The 21,346-nt window shown below is 42.2% G+C and overlaps 2 protein-coding genes across 2 annotated transcripts in view; one reads left to right on the top strand and one right to left on the bottom strand.

Moving 5' to 3' along the window:
* Positions 1-21,346, bottom strand: part of LOC143324046 (nuclear factor of activated T-cells, cytoplasmic 1-like) — a 100,292-nt gene that overhangs the window by 57,880 nt on the left and 21,066 nt on the right. The window lies entirely within an intron of this gene.
* LOC143324274 (uncharacterized) lies at positions 3,434-21,065 on the top strand. Its single transcript, XM_076736629.1, has 22 exons — positions 3,434-5,268; positions 5,416-5,529; positions 5,623-5,692; positions 5,915-6,018; positions 6,110-6,382; positions 6,557-6,650; positions 6,828-6,895; positions 7,023-7,241; positions 7,379-7,444; positions 7,558-7,686; positions 7,874-7,951; positions 8,079-8,159; positions 8,438-8,515; positions 8,612-8,689; positions 8,771-8,854; positions 9,080-9,166; positions 19,736-19,803; positions 19,877-19,949; positions 20,050-20,443; positions 20,540-20,613; positions 20,753-20,817; positions 20,929-21,065. The coding sequence occupies exons 1-19, from the start codon at positions 5,176-5,178 to the stop codon at positions 20,107-20,109; spliced, it is 1,917 nt and encodes a 638-aa protein (XP_076592744.1). The 5' UTR covers positions 3,434-5,175; the 3' UTR covers positions 20,110-20,443; positions 20,540-20,613; positions 20,753-20,817; positions 20,929-21,065.

Here is a 21,346-nt window from a genome sequence, read left to right as displayed (position 1 = left end):
CTTTGTTTTTCTGATAGGAGCTACCGTTTTCTCAGGAGAAGCCCAAACGTGAGAGGAGTGCAGAGGCAGAAAATGGCTCGTTTTCTCCGCGTTTCTGTCCGCCCCTGTCTGTCTGCCCCTGTCGTCAACGGCAACCGGCTTAAGTTGCCTTGACAACCTCTGAGCCCAAGTACTCAGAGTGGCAGAGAGCCTTTTTTTATCTCCAGATTTTCTGTCTTTCCAGGCTCCTCCCGGCCACAGTTTACACATTACAGGCATGATTTTTTCCACAGTTGCAGACAAACTTGTCCTCTCTCTCACAATGTGCTGGAAAAATGTGTGAGACTTACAGAATTTGAATTAGCGGCCTCTAAGCCCGGCCACTTCTGTCTCTGTCTCTTTTTCTCTCTCTGAGTGCATGTGTGCCTGAGTGCTGAGAGGGGGCGTGTGTGTGCGTGCGCAGCTGTGTCTCATAGAGCATGATTGGGAGGGGCTCTGAAGTTGCTGTGGCAACCTCTGAGGCTCAGTACCTCTGTGAGCACTTCTCTCTCATGCTCCCATATGGAAATAAACAGACATATGGGCATATAATGTAATGTATATGTACGCGGTCGGGCAGTAGACCCCGTGGCCCTTTCAAAATTTCCCGCAGGGAAATTGTCTAGTTATTATTATTATTATTATTATTATTCTTCCTCTTCCGGACGTTTTTCGATTCGCTACTCCTCCTACAGTTTTGGGAGCACCCACGCAAATGTTATATCAAAACGTGCGTCTCGATCGGGATCGCTATGCTATTATTTTTCTTAAATTTATCGCAGTTTTTCGCGACGTAAGTCGCGAAAAACTGCGATAAATTTCCCATAAGAAATGAATGGGAGGCCGTAAAAATTGTCGCACTTTTTCTACTGGCTACTGCTCCGGCATACTTTCACCTAGAGACTCCATTTAAACTTTAAATTGTAGACACAAGTCTTGTCTATTGCTGTATTAAGCCACGTTTTGATAACTCGTGTAGTTTTTGAATAATCCCTCATCAATGACCATGAGCGTTTTTGGAGAAATTCTCAGATTTCAATGGGTGTGTATTGCGTGGACAGTTAGAGGCTAGAGTGGGTGACATCATCGCTAGAGTGGGAGAGAGCCGATTAAAAACGACTAGGTTTTTGCTCTTTCCACGCTCCTCCCGGCCACAGTTTACACTCTACAGGCATGATTTTTTCCACAGTTGTAGACAAACTTGTCCTCTCTCTCACAATGTGCTCGAAAAATCTGTGAGACAAACAGAATTTGAATTAGCAGCCTCTAAGCGCGGCCACGTCTGTCTCTGCTCTCCATGCACTCCAATACAAAGATTTTCGGAGAGAGCAGAAAGGAGCCCCGTTTTCAACTCGCGACTGTGTCCACAAAATACTCTGTAGAAACACAAAATTACACCAAATCGTTCAGGAAGTCCTCAAGGCGCTCACGGTGTCTTTGTTTTTCTGATAGGGGCTACCGTTCTCTCAGGAGAAGCCCAAATGTGAGAGGAGTGCAGAGGCAGAAAATCGCTCGTTTTCTCCGCTTTTCTGTCGCCCCTCTCTGTCTGCCCCTATCGTCATGGGCAACCAAGCCAAATTGCCATGACAACCACTGGGCCTCAGTGGCAGAGAGCCTAAAAAAAACTCCAGATTTTCTGTCTTTCCAGGCTCCTCCCGGCCACAGTTTACACACTACAGGCATGATTTTTTCCACAGTTGCAGACAAACTTGTCCTCTCTCTCACAATGTGCTGGAAAAATGTGTGAGACTTACAGAATTTGAATTAGCAGCCTCTAAGCCCGGCCACGGTCTCTTTTTCTCTCTCTGAGTGCATGTGTGCCTGAGTGCTGAGAGGGGGCGTGTGTGTGCGTGCGCAGCTGTGTCTCATAGAGCATGATTGGGAGGGCCTCTCAAGTTGCTGTGGCAACCTTTGAGGCTCATCTTAAATTTATCTCAGTTTTTCGCGACGTAAGTCGCGAAAAACTGAGATAAATTTCCCATAAGAAATGAATGGGAGGAGGTCGAAAAATGAAAAAATTATTGCACTTTTTCTACTGGCTACTGCTCCGGCATACTTTCACCTAGAGACTCCATTTAAACTTTAAATTGTAGATACAAGTCTTGTCTATTAGTGTATGAAGCTACGTTTTGATCGCTCATATCGTTTTTGAGTAATCCCTCATCAATGACCATGAGCGTTTTTGGAGAAATTCTCCGATTTCTATGGGCGTGGATTGCGTGGACTGTTAGAGGCTGGAGTGGGTGATATCACCGCGAGAGTGGGAGAGAGCCGATAAAAATGTCCTACAGAATTTGAATTAGCAACCTCTAAGCGCAGCCACATCTGTCTCTGCTCCCCATTGACTCCAATACAAAGATTTTCTGAGAGAAGCAGAAATGAGCCCTGTTTTCAACTTGTGACTGTGTCCACAATATTTGCTGTAGAAACACGAAAATTACACCGAAGCGTTCAGAAAGTCCTTACAGCAATGATGGTCTGTGTTTTTTTCTGATATTCTGTGTTTTTTTCTGATAGGAGCTACCGTTCTCTCAGGATAAGCCCAAATGTGAGAGCAGTGCAGAGGCAGAAAATGGCTCTTTTTCTCTGCTTTTCTGTCTGCCCCTGTCTGTCTGCCTGGTGGGCCCCTATCATCAATGGCAACCAGCTCAAGTTGCCGTGACAACCTCTAAGCCTCAGTACTTGTCTGAGCACTCCTCTGCCACACACCCAAACACACATATGAAGCTTCGTGTGATAAAAGATACACACACACACACACACAGACACACACAAATGCCAACACACATGTAACCAGGGTTAAAATCCTCAAATGTGGCCCAGTAGACCTCTATAGCATTTACAAGGATCTCATGCAGTGTTGTCTGTGGTGTTTACTAACACAAACAGCTGAGATGTGTGTGTTTGAGTGCAGCAATGTGAAGCACTGAACACTGAACTACCAATAGCTCAATACATATTCTGCATGATTTTTGTTCTTAGGGATGCAGTGCTGAGCTGACAGTGTTCATTGCGATGCACAGAACACAGACAGAAAGTACAGAACACTGACATTAGTAGTTAAGGTCAGCGACCTAAGTAGTTAACTACCAATTGCAGAATACATAGTCTGAGTGTTTTTTTAGTGATGCAGCGCTGAGCAATGAACGCTGGCAGGACGTAGCCTCAACTGACTTATTCAATGAGTTTAAAAAAAAAAACAAAACAAAACGGACACTCTAAGAAGGGCTTGTTCAAGATCAGGACAAAATCAGGAATCAGGAAAACATTTTGTCATTGCAATAATGTTCCATTGTACAATGAAATAAAGCTCAGTTAAAAAATAATGAAAATAAATAAATAAATAAATAAAAAAGAATACAAAAAATATACAATAAATACAGTTATGTTCAAAGGCCTTTTTTTTTTTTTTTTTGCCTTTATTGATACGGACGGGGAAGAATGAAAGGAAACGGGAGGTGCATAGTTACGGCGCTGCGCGTTGGCCCGTAATTACGGCGCAGCGCGTTGTCCCTTCTGCAAAGCGCAGTGCCGTAATTACGCGACTATCCGGACGCCCCTTAGAGTCTCTTCTGTCGCAGTGAGTAAGCGTGTGCGTGTCTTTGTGTGCGCGTTACAGTTTGTGTGTATGTGCGTTGCCTGCTGCGCCTTCATGTGTGTAGGTCGGCCGTGTGTGTGTGTGTGTGTGTGTGTGTGTGTGTGTCTTTGTGTCTTTGTGCGCGGTTTAGAATGTGTGTGCGTGCGGGCATGCGCGTGTGTCTTTTTGTGCGCATTAGCAACAGTGTGTGCGCATGTGTACGCGTGTCTGTTTACGTGATCATGTAGCCCGCGAATTATTTTTTGCCTGACAACAAGATATCAGTCATCTGATTTGATAGTAAATCTCGACTGTTCACGTGATCACGTTGCCCGCGAATTATTTTTTGCTTGACAACAATGTGTGCGGAAATGTCAGCCATCTGATTTGACAGTAAATCAAGGATACGGATCAGGAGGACTCTGATTGGACACTTATTTTTGGACGGGATATAAAATAAAACTACTCCTCCCACTCGTCCCTTTTGATCAAGTCAGAGGTAAGAGTACGGATCTTTTGTCTCTTCAATTGTGGTAGCTAATAAGCGCTAGCATGCATAAATCGTTAGCATAAATGATATTATTGAAGATAGAGTCATTACTGTTTTATGATTTTGGGTAAGAATAGGTTACATTTTGACAGTCAGTCCGTTTTTGTACAAGAATATAAGCTGAGCTAAAAGCCTGTGTGTAAAAGTTATTCATATATCTGTCTGTCTAACTACATAAAAATGTATTTGAAACATTTACAGTCTGTTCGTTTTTAGACAAGAATATCAAGTTGAGCTAAAAGCTAATGCCTCTAACTGCCTTTTTCATACATATACTTTAAGCTAAGTTAAAAGCTATCTATCTATCTATCTATCTATCTATCTATCTATCTATCTATCTATCTATCTAACCACATGTAAGTTAATAGCTTTATTTTTAATTGAGAGTATATGTTCATGGTGTTATAGGAATTCTCTGTCCTGGGGAAAAAAATATTTTAGCTTGGGAAAAAAATATTTTACTGATAAATGGCAGCAGGCACTGCTCTGTGCTCTCTCACACACTAACACACACACAATGAAAAGTAATGTCTATTATGCTGTTAGCTTGTTGCTAACACTGACTGAAAGTAACTGAAGGAAGTTTTTCTTTTCATTGTAGTTTCTCTTTGATCACGGTCGAAGGTTTTCTGAGCGCTTGTCTTCATCGTCTTCAGGATTCCCGGAGCAGCTTCATCTCATCACACACAACATCATCACACATTTCTTCCTTACTAAATCTACTTCTCTCTTCTATCCTCAAATCTCTTGCACACTTTACATATATTACATAAGGATATCTTAGATTAGAGTACTTTAGATTTGATACTTAGATTACTTTAGATTAGATACTTTAGTTTAGATAAGGTAGGTTTAGGTTTAGGTTAGGTTTAGGTTAGTTAGATAGGTTAGATTGGATCTGCTTACATTGTAGATTAACGAAAATTTCAGAAGATTAATATATTTTTACTGAGAACAAATTACTTTGAATTTATTAATTTTTGGGAAGTAGTTTTTTTTCTCTTTTTGTCTACAAGTTTACTCCAGCAGGATGCCGAGGAAGGGAAGGCGTTCAACGGCGGCGAAGCTGCGATGGAGGAAGCTCAACCTGGAGGAGCTGAGTCCATCCAGTCCCCCCCTGAAGGTACTTACACAGTAGATAAGCTTCTCTGTTATAGTGACAACTGTTAGCATGAGAATAACTGTTGAAATGTTATCACTTTCTTCTTAACTGGTGAGTTAGTATTTAACTGCCATGACTTAAATTTATTTGGTGTTAATGTTTCATTAGACTGTCCAGAGGGTGTCCCCCCCAGCCGGAGAGTCCAGAGAGCCCAACCCGTCAGGTAGAGGGTCCAGGACCAGGCAGACCCACCCCCCCTGCTCCCGAGCTCCAGTCAGCAACGTATGTTCCTACCACAACCCTCACACACATACACATGGTTTCTACACTGAGACATTGTCTGAGGTTAAAAGTGTTTATTTTATCTGTCATCAGTTGGTTGGATCGTCACCACCAACCAGACCGTTCTGGAGCCCGGATGATGTGCGTGCCGATTTTCGTGCACGTGAGTATCCACCTGCTTTATCCTTAAATGATCTGTAAATTAATAATTAATCATTAATTAATCTTATGTATTTATTTTTGGTATATTGAGAGTTTTTAAACTGGTTTTCTTACGTGTGCTTTTTTTAACTCATAGAAAAGAATGGCTGTTGTCAAGACATTTGTTGGTTGGATTTCCTGCATTATTTTTTACCTTTTATCTGTTTTGTCTTTTTATAAACAGGCAGCGGTACTGGTTACCGCCACCGGGTGCAGAGATGGCCAATGTCCCCCTTCACTGGGCGCAGCCACAAATTGGCCATCCCACCTGAGACTCCTGACAAGAAGGTATGATTATTGTCCAGTTTAGAAAGGAAATAGTTGATTTTGAGAGGAATTAAGGACTTTCATGCTAAAGAAATTATCTTTGTTGTTGCAGTTTGTTCTGATTGTCGGAGACTCCCATCTACGAGCCATTGTAGATGGTTTGGTCGCGATGCCAGAGGGAAGCTTTTCCTTTGGTGTCATGTCGACCCCGGGGGCCTCTGCCTCTCAGCTGCGGACCGAGGTGCTACACGCTGTGCTTCCTCGGATCCCTGAGGCTGTTTGTGTGGTGGCTCCCAGCAACAACCTGACCACCAGCAGGACCATCGACGAGGCTGCCGTCGATTACGCTAAGCTCCTCACTGCTGTGAGGAGCCGCTGGTCGAAGGTACGCTTTGTTTTATCTCTTGCTTGTTCTGGATTCTTATTAGTTGAAGTATAGTGACTACTGTAATTAGATTAAATGTATGAGATTTTTTAAGATAATGCGTATTTATTGTAACATGCGTATGATTTTGAATGAAAATGTCATTTGGTAACAATCATGTTTTGTTTTCCACAGGTTTTCGTGGTCGACTTCCCTCCCCGCCTGACTGTCGAGGAGTCTTACCAGGACCTCCTTCGACAGGAATACCACCGGGTGGCAGCTTGTATGGGTATGTAAAAAAATATCATCTTTGGTGAGAAAAAATAGTAGAAGAGGATAAAAAATGAAAAGAAATGTACTTAAAATATATGTTAAGATATATTATGAATTAAAAGTCATAATACATATATGGACACTATAATGACTGTTATTCATTTAATTTTTAAATTTTTTTAAATACTTTTAGGTGTGAGGTACTTCTCTACAGTGGACCACTTCCCCCTTACACGCCTGGAGCTGTGGAGCAGAGATGGTGTAAGTAGAATATCTGTGTCTGAAATAAAAAAATCAAATTTGCATGTCTTGTGTGTTGATATGAAATGCTCAGTGCAGTGGAGAGTCAAAGTTTGTCTCCAAATGGACATGAAATGTCATTTTGCAGGTCCATCTGAGCGATCGTGAGGGGATGGGGATCCTCGTGCAGTTGCTGTGGTCTGCTACCAAGCAGCAACTGGAGACACCATCTCCAACGCCCCGGGTCTCTCCCAGGCCTTCTCAGCCTCTTAGGAAAGTCTCTCCTAAGCTGGTAGTGAGGGGAGAGGTCCCTGCTCCACCGTCCCCTGACCCCTTTGAGTGGAGGCTTGCTGGTCAGGGCGGCAAGGTAATTATTACAGTGTAATATGTTTGTACATTTTTCTGAAGTGATTCTGAAGTAATTAAAAAGCATCTATTTGTTTAATCCAATATAACTCTGCTTTTTTGTTTAATCCAATATGACTCTGCTTTTTTTCATTCCAGAAGAGCCAGCCTGGTGAACCCTCACAGTCCCAGGGTTCAGCCCAGACCAGGATGGCTCAGCAGCTGGTGTGTTATATTGCTATATGCTATTTTTTCTTAGGACGTGTTTATTGGTTACTATTTAAACTTTTAAACTTACTATTTAAATCTTCATTGTTCTTTGTGTTTTTCTTTCACAGGAGAAGGAGTGCTTCCTTCCACTGAACCCAGTCTGGTTCAGTAGCACAGTCCTGCGTGCTATGGAGGATGTCTCTCCATCTCACCTGTCTTGCCTCACGGACTGCAAGCCTCCTCCAAAGTTCAAGAGGGTAATTGTCTAATATCTATTCTTGGCTGTATTATAAAGTTTTGCCTGATTTCTGAACAGTCAGCACTGCGTACATTTTATAGTAATAATCACAATACTATTAATATTAGTAATACATTTTGAACAGATGTACATAATTTTAACATGATTTAGGTTTAATTGGTGTTGTGTTTTATTTGTTGGTGCAGGTGGCCTCCTCAGCAGCAGCCAGACGCCGTAGGACCACGGACCGCCCCCCCCACAGCCACCGATCTCCAGTGCATGACGTATGCTACATTTTACCACAACTGACATACACTCAGAATGTTTACAGATTACAGTGTCTTCACAGAGACATTACTAAACTGTGTGCTCTGTCTGAGTTTTAATATATTTGTTCTCATGTGTCAACAGCTGGTTGGATCACCCCCATCCAGGTTGTCCTGGGGTTCAGAGGAGGAGGCCCCTGCCAGCCCAGCTGCTTTGGCTCAGATGGTATGTTTGTGTTGTTTTTTTCTATGGTTGTTTGTTTTGTTTTGTTTTTTCAATTGTCTGCACAGCTCTTCTTCAGCACAAGAGGTTACTTGCATGATTGAAATTGTATCTATCGATTTAGACGAGATCGAGACATGCTTATGTTTTCCAAATGTAGCTGTAATAATACTACCACTAATATTTAGCTTTTAAATGAACTAATTTACATGCCCAGTGAGTATCTCGTGTAATTATATTTATGTTTAGTGTAAGTGATCTTGTTTTAATTGGTTTGTCAGACGGCATCCCCCGTGGCAGTGAGACGGTCCAGGACCAAGGATGGACACCCCCCTCACACCCAAACTTCAGTGAACAACGTGTGTTACTCTCTGCTGCAACAGACACAATCACACATAGCAGTGTGTTCACCGAGACATGTGAAGTTTAATATGTTTATTATCATGTGTCCACAGCTGGCTGGATCACCCCCAGCCAAGTTGTCCTGGAGTTTGGGTGATGCAGCAACCCCCTGCTGTTCACCAGCAGCAAAGGTAAATATTATTCCTCCTGAATAAAGTGTATAGTCTCATCAAAGTCTTCATTTTACTAAATGTTTTGCTCTGTGTTCTCAGATGGCCAGGATTAACATCCCCTCACCAGCTGGACCATCCTGGACCATTACAGATGCAGGCTGCGATCCTGCCTCCCCAGCTAAGGTATTTTCTTCCCTCTTCAGTCCACACAAAAAATGTTTACAGTACAATGAGCCACATCTAAATGAAACTGTGGTCCATGTTAAATCTCTGATACCATTATCTTTCTTTGCATTTCACAAATACCATTGGGTAATTCAAATTGATTTGGTAAACTTTTTTTGTATCAGTATAGTCCATTATGTTGCCTTATGTGTAAAGATTCATTGGTATTATCTTTTGTTATAGGCACCCCAAACACCGACTCCCTCATCAGCTGCTTGGCCCTGGTTCATCTCTGATGCACCCTCCACGTCTCGATCCCCAGCCAATGAAGTAAGTTTCTCTACTCCCCAGCTGACACACGTGCAGGACATTTTACATCTGGGTACATCCGGGGTTAAATAAAGTAACTTTGTGTGTGTGTCTGTGTGTGGTTTACTTCAACTCAAAAGCACAATAAACAATGAATGACATGTTTTATCAATGGGCAGTTGAAAAGAGAATGCAAAAATGTAGTTCAAATGTAAACTTTACACAATAATAAAGCAAAATTGTGTGATAGAAAGGAGCCATGATGGTATTAACTGATATAAACCAGTGTCGGGAACACTTTTTAATTATATAAAACATGTGTAATAATTTCACATTGAAAGGTTATAGTCAAGCATGTAGTGTCCCTCTAATACCACTACTACTAATAATAATGATCATTGTGTGGAAGATTCCTTTGTTTAATTATCTTCATATGAGACAGATGCATGTTTAAGCAAACTGGGGGGGGGGGGGGGTACGCCTTTCTACTGCAGTCATTATCCATAATGGCCATTTGTACACCATACGACCCCACTTCAAAAATAGCTGAACTATCCCTTTAAGGTCTGGTTAAATGTTACAGAAAGCCTTACTTTACTTTTTGTGGTCGGATTAAATTACATTAAATATACTACCAGCACTACAATAATAATAAATAAAGCTAATCTATGTAAAACAGAGTAATGCTAATGGTAACAATCATTTTATATCATAATTTCAGGTTACAGCCAGGACAGAACATCAACGTGTTGAAACTGTGAGGGCCAGTCATAGTCAGAATGACAGGAGATACAAAATATTCTCCAGAAATCACCAGTGCACCTGCATGTCCCTTACTTTCCTTGCTTACCAGAATGAGGGCAGTCAGTTCGACAGGACTGCCCTCGACAAAGTAATGGCACAAGGTGACGCACTCTATGTTGGAATTAAACAGCAGCTAATTCTGGAGAAAAAATTCCAAAGTAACCATCTGACATTAGAGGAAATGCCAAAACAAGTGCTGACAGACACAAATATGTACAATGTCCACATGTCATTAGCCAGACTCGGCCCCCTTAAAGCCCAAGCACCCAGCCCAGGAAGTGAGCAGTGGGGGCAGTCCCTTGCCACACAGCTAGAGTGTCTGTCAGCAGAAGTCAGCCAGGCTTTGATCATGATAACTCCCGAGTGCATTGCAGTTTTCCGTGACAAATCAGGGAGGTATGGAGTATTTGATTCACACACAAGAAATGCAGCAGGCTTACCAAACCACTATGGAACTGCAATCATGATGACCTTCTCTGAGCTCAGTGACCTGGCTGACCACCTTCACAAACTTTTTAAAAATCGTGGAGCTCATGCCAGCTACGAATTTGTGCCCATTTCATTTGATGCTGTCGGTTCCAGTGAACATTGTCAACACTCAGCTGACCCAACCAAAGACACCCAGTCTGAAACTCTCCCCTGCACACCCCAAGCAGAGGTTCTGACAGCTCACATCAGCATTTCCTCAGCAGTCCCACAAGTTGTCCCCAAAACTGCAAGTATCTCCAAGATGAGTAAAGAGCAACGACAAAAAACCAGGCGCAATGCAAGTGCCAGCAAAGACCAACGTGCACCATTGTCTTATCAAAAGAAGAGGAAAACAAGCACTGAACATGAAAAAAACAAGTATGCCAGCTGTCCAGAATTTAGAATGAAAAAAATTCAGGCTGCAAAAACTACATATGCCCAAGAAAGTCATCATCAACGACGACTTTTGTCCTTTAAACACTATTATTCAGATCCTAAGGTACAAACTAAAAAGAAGGAAACGATCAAAGGAAAATACAGGACAGATCCAACTTTACGGAACAAAAAGAAGAAAAACATAACTGACAGGTACATGTCAGATCCAGCTTTCCGAAACAGACAGAAGAAAAATATAACTGACAGGTACTTTTCAGATCCAGCTTTCCAAAACAGACAGAAGAAAAATATAACTGACAGGTACCTGACCGATCCTGCTTTCCGAAGCAGACAGAAGAAAAATGTAACTGACAGGTACCTGACCGATCCTGCGTTCCGAAGCAGACAGAAGAAAAATGTAACTGACAGGTACCTGACCGATCCTGCGTTCCGAAGCAGACAGAAGAAAAATGTAACTGACAGGTACCTGACCGATCCTGCGTTCCGAAGCAGACAGAAGAAAAATGTAACTGACAGGTACCTGACCGATCCTGCGTTCCGAAGCAGACAGAAGAAAAATGTAACTGACAGGTACCTGACCGATCCTGCTTTCCGAAGCAGACAGAAGAAAAATGTAACTCACAGGTATCTGACCGATCCTGCTTTCCGAAGCAGACAGAAAATGTACATGAAAACACATTATGCATCCAACCAGAGCTACAAGCAAAAGAAGATGCTAAATCTGAACTTCAAATATCATAATGACCCAGAGTTTAGACTATCTTGCATTCAACGTGTAAGCCAGAAGAGAAAAATGAAACTGTCCACAAATGCTGCCTTTTGCATTCATCACAAGTTACAAAGAGCACTTAGCATTAGAAGAAAATACAGACACATATTTACCCACCACCAGGAAACTCCCCAGCCCCCGATGGATCCTGTGATGGAAGCAGCCATAGCGTCCTTCCGTGAAACCATAAGACACGGACCCACATACGTTTGCACAGTCTGTAACAGAACACTGTTTCCCAATCAGGTCAAGCTATGCAAGAGAGGCAAATATAGCAAATGGGCTAAAATGGCAGCAGCCTGCTTGACAGGAAACTATGTTCATTTCTGTGATGACTGCTCTTCCCCCTGCTCTGTTCCACAAGAGAGATTTCAGGAGTGGATCTGCCACACCTGTGACAACCACCTGAGCAGAGGCAGAATGCCACCCATTGCAGTAGCAAACGATCTGGAGTTAGCACCCGTCCCCCCAGAATTGGCTATACTTAATGTGCTTGAAAGGCAGCTCATTGCTAAAATCCTGCCTTTTGCTAAAATAATTGCTCTGCCAAAAGGACAGCAGAGGGCTGTACACGGAGCTGTTGTGTGTGTTCCATCAGAGATGGAAACAGTCGTGAACAGTCTCCCAAGGCCCAACACTGAAGCACAGCTACTGCAAGTAAAACTAAAAAGACGCATTAAATACAAAGGACACCAGCACTTCTACACCGTCAACATGAAGAATGTGCTAGCTGGCCTGGCTAAACTCAAAGAGCTACATTCTGAGTACAAAAATGTGTCTATTGATGACAGTGCCACTTATGAGAGTCTACAAGATGATGAGTCAGCCGACGAAGAGGACTCACAGCACAACACTGCAGTTGCTGCGCAGCCAGAGCAGCACAGCACCCCAGAGGAAAATATAGAGACTGACATAGATCTAGAGGAGGTGTTCAACAGCCAAAATGAGCCAGACCAGTCCAGTGCAGCAGCACAGACAGAGCAGAGCGACAAGGACGCAGACAAAGAAAAGGAGGAGCTGAGACCTGGTCTGGCTCTGGACACCTGCATGCAACCCCCAGATATTGCACAGGAAATCCTTTCGTATGGTGATGGAATTTTCAGTATTGCACCCGCCCAAGGCAACAAACCAGTAGGTTTCTTCACCATACCAAAATTAGAAGCCATGGCCTTTCCTGTGCAGTTTCCAACAGGACAGAACACTTTAGATGAAGCCAGAACCATCAAACTGTCCCCCAGCATGTACTTTAATGCTAGACTATTTGCTGCAGATACACGGTTTGCCAGTGACCAAAGCTACCTTTTCTTTGCGCAGTTTGTCACAGAGACACACTTAGCCACAAACAGTATGTCTATTCAAATGCGCAAAGGAAAATCCAGAACCAAGGACGGCCGCAGAGTTACCAACTTGATGCTGCAAGACAAGGAAGAGCTGGAGAGACTTATTATGAACAAGGATGCAACACGATTCATGCAACCCCTCAGAGGCACTCCAGCTTATTGGGAGAAAACACTGAGAGATGTCCACGCAATGGTCAGGCAGATTGGCAAACCAACATTCTTCCTAACATTCTCCGCTGCTGAGATGAGATGGCCTGAAGTTGTGGAGGTCATTAAAGCTCAGCAGGGGGAACTAGGGGATTTTTCAGAGCTCGATTGGAACGCCAAATGTGACGTTTTGCGCAGCAACCCCATCACAGTTATGCGCATGTTTGAAAAGAGAGTAGACGCTCTGATGACCAGCCTCATTCTCTCACCAGCAAAGCCCATTGGTGAAGTAGAGGATTACTTTTACCGTGTGGAGTTTCAAGCCAGAGGAAGCCCACACATTCACATGCTGGTTTGGATCAAAAATGCACCCAGGTTTGAAGACAGTCTTGACATCCACGTCACCAAATTCATCGACAAGTACATATCGTGCAAGATGCCTGACCCCAAGAGAGACCCAGAGCTTCACAAAATTGTATCCGAGGTTCAGGTACACAGCAGGAAACATTCAAAATCATGCAAAAAAGGTAATGTTGCCTGCAGATTTGGCTTCCCTAAACTGCCCATGGAAGAAACAATTATCACCAGGCCACCCAGTGTAGACAGCAAATCAGATGAAAACCCAGATCCAGCTGCACAATTGAAGGCGCAGAAGAGACAGCTATCAAAGATGCAAAGGGAAGCCAAGTCAAAGCTTCAGCCACTAAGAGACTTGCTCATGCAACCAGACACCTGGTTCAGCAGCTTGTCAGACATGCTCCGCCAATGCAAGATGACAGAACAAGAGTACCTGCACCACGTCATCGCTCTGACAAGCAGCTATGTAGTGATGCTGAAGCGTGATCCAAATGATTGTTGGATCAACAACTACAATCCGGACCTGCTACGAGCCTGGAACGCCAACATGGACATCCAGTATGTTGTCGATGACTTCAGCTGCATAATGTACATGATGTCCTATGTTTCCAAGCCAGAGCATGAGATGACCGAATTCCTCAACTCGGTCATCAAAAACGTCAAAAAATCCAAAGTCAATGAGCGCGATGAGATGAAGCAGATCATGCAGGCGTACGCAAAACACAGAGAGGTCAGCGCTCAAGAAGCTGCAGCTCGCACTTGCAGCTTACCCCTGAAGAAGTGCTCTCGTTCCGTTGTGTTCCTTCAGACTGATGAGGACGGTCTGAAAATGAGTCACCCGATCAACAGACTCAAAAACATGGAACCAGGTTCGGAGGAGGTGTGGATGTCAGGAGTGCCTGAAAAGTACTTAGACCGACCTGTCGGACGACTGTTCGAAGGTATGTGTCTGGCTGAGTTTGCATCAGAGTTCAGGGTAGTGTATGGCCAGCAAGCTGAAAGCAAAAGTGTCATTCGTCTCCAAAATGAGAAAGGGTTCATTCAGAAGAGAACTGTAGGCAAACCAGCCATCATCAGATTTGCTCGCTTCTCAGAAAAGAAAACACCAGAGAAGTTCTACAGGCGGCTGCTAAAGCTTTATTTCCCACACAGATCTGATGATGAGCTGACTGATGAACAATACCCCACTTATGAACAGTTTTACAAGTGTGCCAAAAGGGGTGATATGGATGTCAGAGCTATCGTAGACGCCAACAAGAAACGATATGAAGGAGGAGGCAAAAACATCGAAGCAGCACTCCAACAGTTTCAGCAGTGTGGTCCAGTTCTTAATGCTTGGAACACCTTTGCACCCGAGGTAGAACTGGACCGCTTGGAGTGTCTTGCCGAGCGTGAACCCTTGGAGACAGAGCATGAAGAGAATGAAGACATCCCCGACTATGAAGTCAACAACGATAGGAGGGGCTTCATGCCGATAATAGACGCACCAGAGTTGAGTCCAGACTACATGAGAAAGATGTATCAGAGTCTGAACGAGACACAGGCATCGATATTCTACAGTGTGCGTCAGTGGTGCTTTAAACGCGTCTGGGGCCACAATCCAGACCCGTTTTATTATTTCATGACTGGAGGAGCTGGCTGTGGCAAATCCCACGTCATCAAGTGCATTCATCAGGAGGCAACAAGGATTCTGCGTGAGCTCCCCAGATTCCGGGACAAGGCCGACATGTCCCAGCCTGCAGTGCTGCTGACTGCGTTCACTGGCACAGCAGCCTTCAACATCTCAGGCAAAACATTGCACTCCATCCTGAAGCTCCCAAGGACCCTGAAGCCACCATATCAGGGCCTTGGAAATGCACTAGACGAAGTCAGAGCGGCACTGTCCAATGCCGAGATTCTTATCATCGACGAGATATCGATGGTTTCCAAAGAGCTGTTTGCCTACGTCCACTGGCGATTTCAGCAGATTAAAGGAAACAGGAAACCATTTGGAGGAATGTCTGTCCTCGCTGTAGGCGACTTTTACCAACTGCCACCCCTCGGCAGAGCCAAGCCACTGTGTGTATATGAGGAGAATGAGTTCGATCTCTGGAAGGATTACTTCACAATGGTCAACCTGACAGAGATCATGAGACAGAAAGACGATCGAGCTTTTGCTGAACTCCTGAACCGCCTTCGAGTGAAGCTAAAGAGAGATCCTCTGAGCGATGAAGACAGGCAGTTGCTCACACAGGCAGTGGCTGATGGCAAGGATTGTCCAGCAGACGGGCTACACATCTACGCCACAAACAAAGAAGTTGACAATCACAATGCCAGTACTGTAGACGCCCTCAACGAAGATGTTGTCAAGATTGCAGCCCAAGACTACAGAAAAGACCCTAGAACAGGCTGCATGATGAACTTAGCTGACAACTTCAAAGGAAGCAAAAGAGACTTGCCTGACAACATAATGGCTGCTCAAGGAGTACGCGTTATGTTGACCAGGAATCTCGATGTGGAGGATGGGATTGTTAATGGGACATTTGGAACAATCAAACACATTGTGATGAGTGAACATGGCCCGGAAGCCGCCAGGCTGATTGGGCTGCGGCTGGACAATCCTACAGCAGGACAGAGGTTCCGTAAAAAGATCCTGGGTCCCTCAGACGACTTGGTGTACATCGAGAGATCTGAGGAGAGCACGAGCAAGAAAGGAGTCATTCGACGTCAGTTTCCAATGAAGTTGGCCTTTGCATGTACTGCCCACAAAGTGCAAGGCATGACCATGGCATCGGCAGTCGTGTGCCTCAAACGTGTTTTCGAACCAGGAATGGCTTATGTTGCTCTGAGCCGCACAACTTCCCTTCAAGGTCTCACCATTACAGACTTTGATGAGAAAAAGATATATGCTGACCCCGAAATCAAGACAGCTCTGGAAAGTATTAATCATGCATCTTTCCAGAGTGCCAGACCCCTGTTGACTCTTTTTAAATCAATGGACCAAACTCTAATGACTTTGACAATCATCCACCACAACACACAAGGACTTCCATCTCACATTGTGGACCTGAAAGCACATCATGAACTCAGACTTGCAGATGTGTTGTGCCTCACAGAGACACATCTGTCAGGGTCCTCTGTGTCCCCAGTTTTCCAGCTGGAGGGATACAACATGTTCACACGCAGCAGACAGGTGTCATACAACACCTGTGTGGACATGGCAAAAAAAGATGGAGGTGGAGTTGCAGTCTACTGTAGAGGCGATGTTCAAGCAGAGCCTCGCAGATACATGCAAGATGTCACTGATTTAGAGTTTGTTGTTGTGAAAATCGAGGCTCCAGTCAAAGTGCTATTGGCGACTGTTTACAAACCGCCAAATTTCAGTTTGGGAAAATTTTTGCCAAACATGAAAAGCCTCTTGGACTCACTGGAAGTACTTAATCACGAGCCCATCGTTGTTTGTGGGGACTTTAATGAGGATCTCTTGACAAAAGGAAAGAAAAGCATAAGAGATTTGTTCCAGTCCAGAGGTTACACTCAGTTGATCACGGACTCCACAACTGAGAAGAACACCTTGATTGATCACATTTATATTTCACATCCTGATAAATGTCTTCAGTCAGGTGTTCTAGAAACGTATTACAGTTATCACAGTCCAGCTTATTGTACTTTGACTGGCTAATAGCCTCTCCAGCCAACACATTCTGCCAAAAATGTGCTAATTATGTTTTGAATGAAATGTTAATTTATGACATTTTAGTTTCACATAATTGTTTGATGTGCTCTATTTATACTGTTTGTTTATTTATTTATTTATTTATTTATTTATTTATGTGTCAATCACAAATTGTGCTGTGATTGCACATTGGGTGCATTTTAACTTTATTTAATGTTATTTATTCCAGTCAAGTGCTGGTTTTTATCTCACTATACCTACTGGCTCTGGGTACAAAAAATGGCTGTCTCTGGGTGCAAATATGTTATTTTAACACAACAATGCTGTCATCATTCTGGGTGCATTTCATTTAGTCTGTCTGAAAAAATCAATCTCTGGGTGCATGTTCTATTTGAACTATTTATGTATTTGTATTGTATTTATTTATCTATCACAAATTGTGCAGTGATTGCACATTGGGTGCATTTTAACTTTATTTATTTAATGTTATTTATCCATCAGGAGTTATGCTGTGATTGCACATTTGGTGCATTTTAACTTTATGTATTTGATGTTGTTTATTTATTTATCAATCACATATCATGCTGTGATTGCACATTGGGTGCATTTTAACTTTATTTAATGTTATTATTTCCAGTCAAGTTCTGGCTTTTATTTCACTACATCTACTGGCTCTGGGTACAAAAAGTGGCTGTCTCTGGGTGCATAACAATGCTGTCATCATTCTGGGTGCATTTCATTTAGTCTGTCTGAACAAAATCAATCCGTGGGTACATGTTCTCTTTAAACTATTTATGTATGTATTTATTTATTTATCTATCACAAATAGTGCTGTGATTGCACATTGGGTGCATTTTCACTTTATTTATTTAATGTTATTTATCTATCAGGAGTTATGCTGTGATTGCACATTTGGTGCATTTTAACTTTATTTATTCGATGTTATTTATTTATCAATCACATATCATGCTGTGATTGCACATTGGGTGCATTTTAACTTTATTTATTTAATGTTATTATTTCCAGTCAAGTTCTGGCTTTTATTTTACTATATCTACTGGCTCTGGGTGCAAAAAGTGGCTGTCTCTGGGTGCATAACAATGCTGTCATCATTCTGGGTGCATTTCATTTAGTCTGTCTGAAAAAATCAATCTCTGGGTGCATGTTCTATTTAAACTATTTATATATTTACTTATTTGTCTATCACAAATTGTGCTGTGATTGCACATTGTGTGCATTTTAACTTTATTTATTTAATGTTATTTATCTATCAGGAGTTATGCTGTGATTGCACATTTGGTGCATTTTAACTTTATGTATTTGATGTTGTTTATTTATTTATCAATCACATATCATGCTGTGATTGCACATTGGGTGCATTTTAACTTTATTTAATGTTATTATTTCCAGTCAAGTTCTGGCTTTTATTTCACTACATCTACTGGCTCTGGGTACAAAAAGTGGCTGTCTCTGGGTGCATAACAATGCTGTCATCATTCTGGGTGCATTTCATTTAGTCTGTCTGAACAAAATCAATCTGTGGGTACATGTTCTATTTAAACTATTTATGTATGTATTTATTTATTTATTTATCTATCTATCACAAATAGTGCTGTGATTGCACATTGGGTGCATATTCACTTTATTTATTTAATGTTATTTATCTATCAGGAGTTATGCTGTGATTGCACATTTGGTGCATTTTAACTTTATTTATTTGATGTTATTTATTTATCAATCACATATCATGCTGTGATTGCACATTGGGTGCATTTTAACTTTATTTATTTAATGTTATTATTTCCAGTCAAGTTCTGGCTTTTATTTCACTATATCTACTGGCTCTGGGTGCATAACAATGCTGTCATCATTCTGGGTGCATTTCATTTAGTCTGTCTATAAAATCTATCTCTGGGTGCATATGTGTTCAACTTGTTTATTTATTTATTTAACTTGTCACAATCATCAATCTATATGAATTACGAAAAGTGTCATTGTTCTGGGATGTTTTTTTCATCTAATCACTTGTATATATCTGGGTGCATTTTGTTTCATGGCTTGTGTAATTGTTTTCACATATATGTTGTGTCTAAGCATGTTCCCATCAAGCAGGGTCCATGGGTGCATGCTGTCTTCATTTTAATTGTTAAGTGTATCAAATTTGAGTTACTCTACACACTAATCATGGTGTTATGTGTTGGCTGGACATCGTCAGGTCATATGATGATGCTCATTCTAATCAAGTTCAAGTCAAGTGTATCTATTTATATATCTATTTATGTATGAATGTATCTGTTTATATCTATTTATTCAACTATTTATGTAGCTATTTATTCATCTATTTAAGTATGTATTTATTTATTTTTTTTATTTATTTATACGGGGTCAGCAATATCTGAGACATTGAGATGATGAGAAGGACAGTGCCAGTGTATTCAAATGTAAGACAGGGAGCTCAAGACAGGAAGCTGCAGCTGCAGCAGCTTTCCTCAAAGCTAGAAGATGCAGACTGAATAGGGACAGCAGTGGAGGAGGGCCGAGGACCAGGTAAAGGGAAACACAAGATTAAGTTTGATGTGAAACATGAAGTTAATGTTGACCAAGTTGCACTAGACCAATTGCATTTTTCTTTCTTTTTTTTTTTTTTCCCCAAGTGGATGACATCAGTTCCCACTGTGAAGATGCAGACCAAGCTGCTGGTGCCAACCTCCTCCATCAGAAAGTAAGTCTCTCTCTTTCTCTTTCTCTTAAAACGATTAAAATGCAAAGTAACTTAATGATGCTTGTCTATAAAGGAACAATGACCACAGACCGAGAAGGAAGACCTCCAGAGGACCGCAGCTGAGGACAGTGCTACCCAGCAGACAAGTGAGTAGTCTTTACCACTGTGTGACAAAACCACTGTAATAATGTCCAATGTAATATTGTCTGTTATAATAACTTTGTTTTTGTCTTTATGAATACTCAGGTATTTAATGCCCTGTACTATTGCCACACCTCCTCCTGCCACGTCTGCCTGCATGTCTGAGGGGAAGCCATAATAATGAAGCTGCAGATGCCAAAGATGACAGCTGATCCAGGATGAAGACCTCCAGAGGACTGCAGAGGATCTCTCATCACTAACAACAACTCAACAACAACAAGGGAGGGATATTTCATTATTTTGTTTCAATTGACTGCAATTTTTTTGTACAGTTTGTGATCAAATGTTTACATGATGTTTTGAAACCTGCAACTTATTAATGCCTTTGCCTTTTATGTTCCTGTAAGAGTAACAAAAGATCCAGGCAGAAGATTGCAAGAGGACCACTGCAAATTTCCAGAGGACTCCACAGAGGATAAAACATCCCAACAGATGATGAGTGAGCAACACTTTCCAGTGTGTTTTACTGACTGTAGTGTGATCAAATGCTCAAGTAAGATTTGATCTAACTGTAACTTGTGCTTTATTAATCTAGAGAGGATGACAACAGATCCAGGAAGAAGACCTTCAGAGGACCAAAGCTAAAGACAGCAACCCAACAGACGACAAGTAAGGGACATTTACATGCCGTGCATTGTCATTGATGTCATGACAATGTAGGTACATGTAGGTTGTGTCTGTGTATCTAGGTGAATAAATGCTTGAACACTTCGATAACTGTTACTGAACAATGTGTGAAATATTTTAGGAAGGATGACAACAGATCTTGGAAACGAGGACCACATATCAAGACAGCACGCCAGCAGAAGAAAAGTAAGAGACATTTACCCATGAGTACATAACTGTACTGTATCTTGATGACTTTAACTTGACTTTATTCATGTTGGTGTCTGACATGTTTTTTGTGTGTGTGTGTATTCGCAGACAACGTGGAAGATCATCACTGCCCTCTCACTTAACTCTACTCTGCCTGCACCCCTTTTCATATTTTTTTTGTGACTTTGTCTCCCATACATTTGAGGTTGAAAGGGCATAGGTTGCTGTTTAAATAAATACTTGAAAAAGGAACATTTGTTGTAGGTGTGCTCCTTATATATAATGTCATAATGTTACAGTATTAATTGTTTGAAATGTCTGAAGAATGTCATCATAATTTACACACTCCGGCAGTAGCCCCCGTGGCCCTTTCAAAATTTCCCGCAGGGAAATTGTCTAGTTACGATTGCTCCCTCCCACGCAGGGAGGAAACGGCGAAAAATCTGGACAACAACGAATACAGGGAATAGCCTCTTCACCATGACTCAGTGACAGGCAGCCGGGGTGAGTGTCTGCTAGCATGGGT

This window comes from Chaetodon auriga, chromosome 8 (assembly GCF_051107435.1).
Source record: "Chaetodon auriga isolate fChaAug3 chromosome 8, fChaAug3.hap1, whole genome shotgun sequence".
Classification (NCBI taxonomy): Eukaryota; Metazoa; Chordata; class Actinopteri; order Chaetodontiformes; family Chaetodontidae; genus Chaetodon; species Chaetodon auriga.
Note: the sequence above shows the minus strand (reverse complement) of the source record. Positions and strands in the feature narration are given on the sequence as shown.

Bases quoted from the DNA above. Each gene is read 5' to 3' on its own strand.
- LOC143324274 (XM_076736629.1), top strand. From the start codon at position 5,176: ATGCCGAGGAAGGGAAGGCGTTCAACGGCGGCGAAGCTGCGATGGAGG. The intron at 7,952-8,078 runs GTATGCTACATT...ATGTGTCAACAG, and splicing joins ACCGATCTCCAGTGCATGAC to CTGGTTGGATCACCCCCATC. The intron at 19,950-20,049 runs GTGAGTAGTCTT...ATGAATACTCAG, and splicing joins CAGTGCTACCCAGCAGACAA to GTATTTAATGCCCTGTACTA.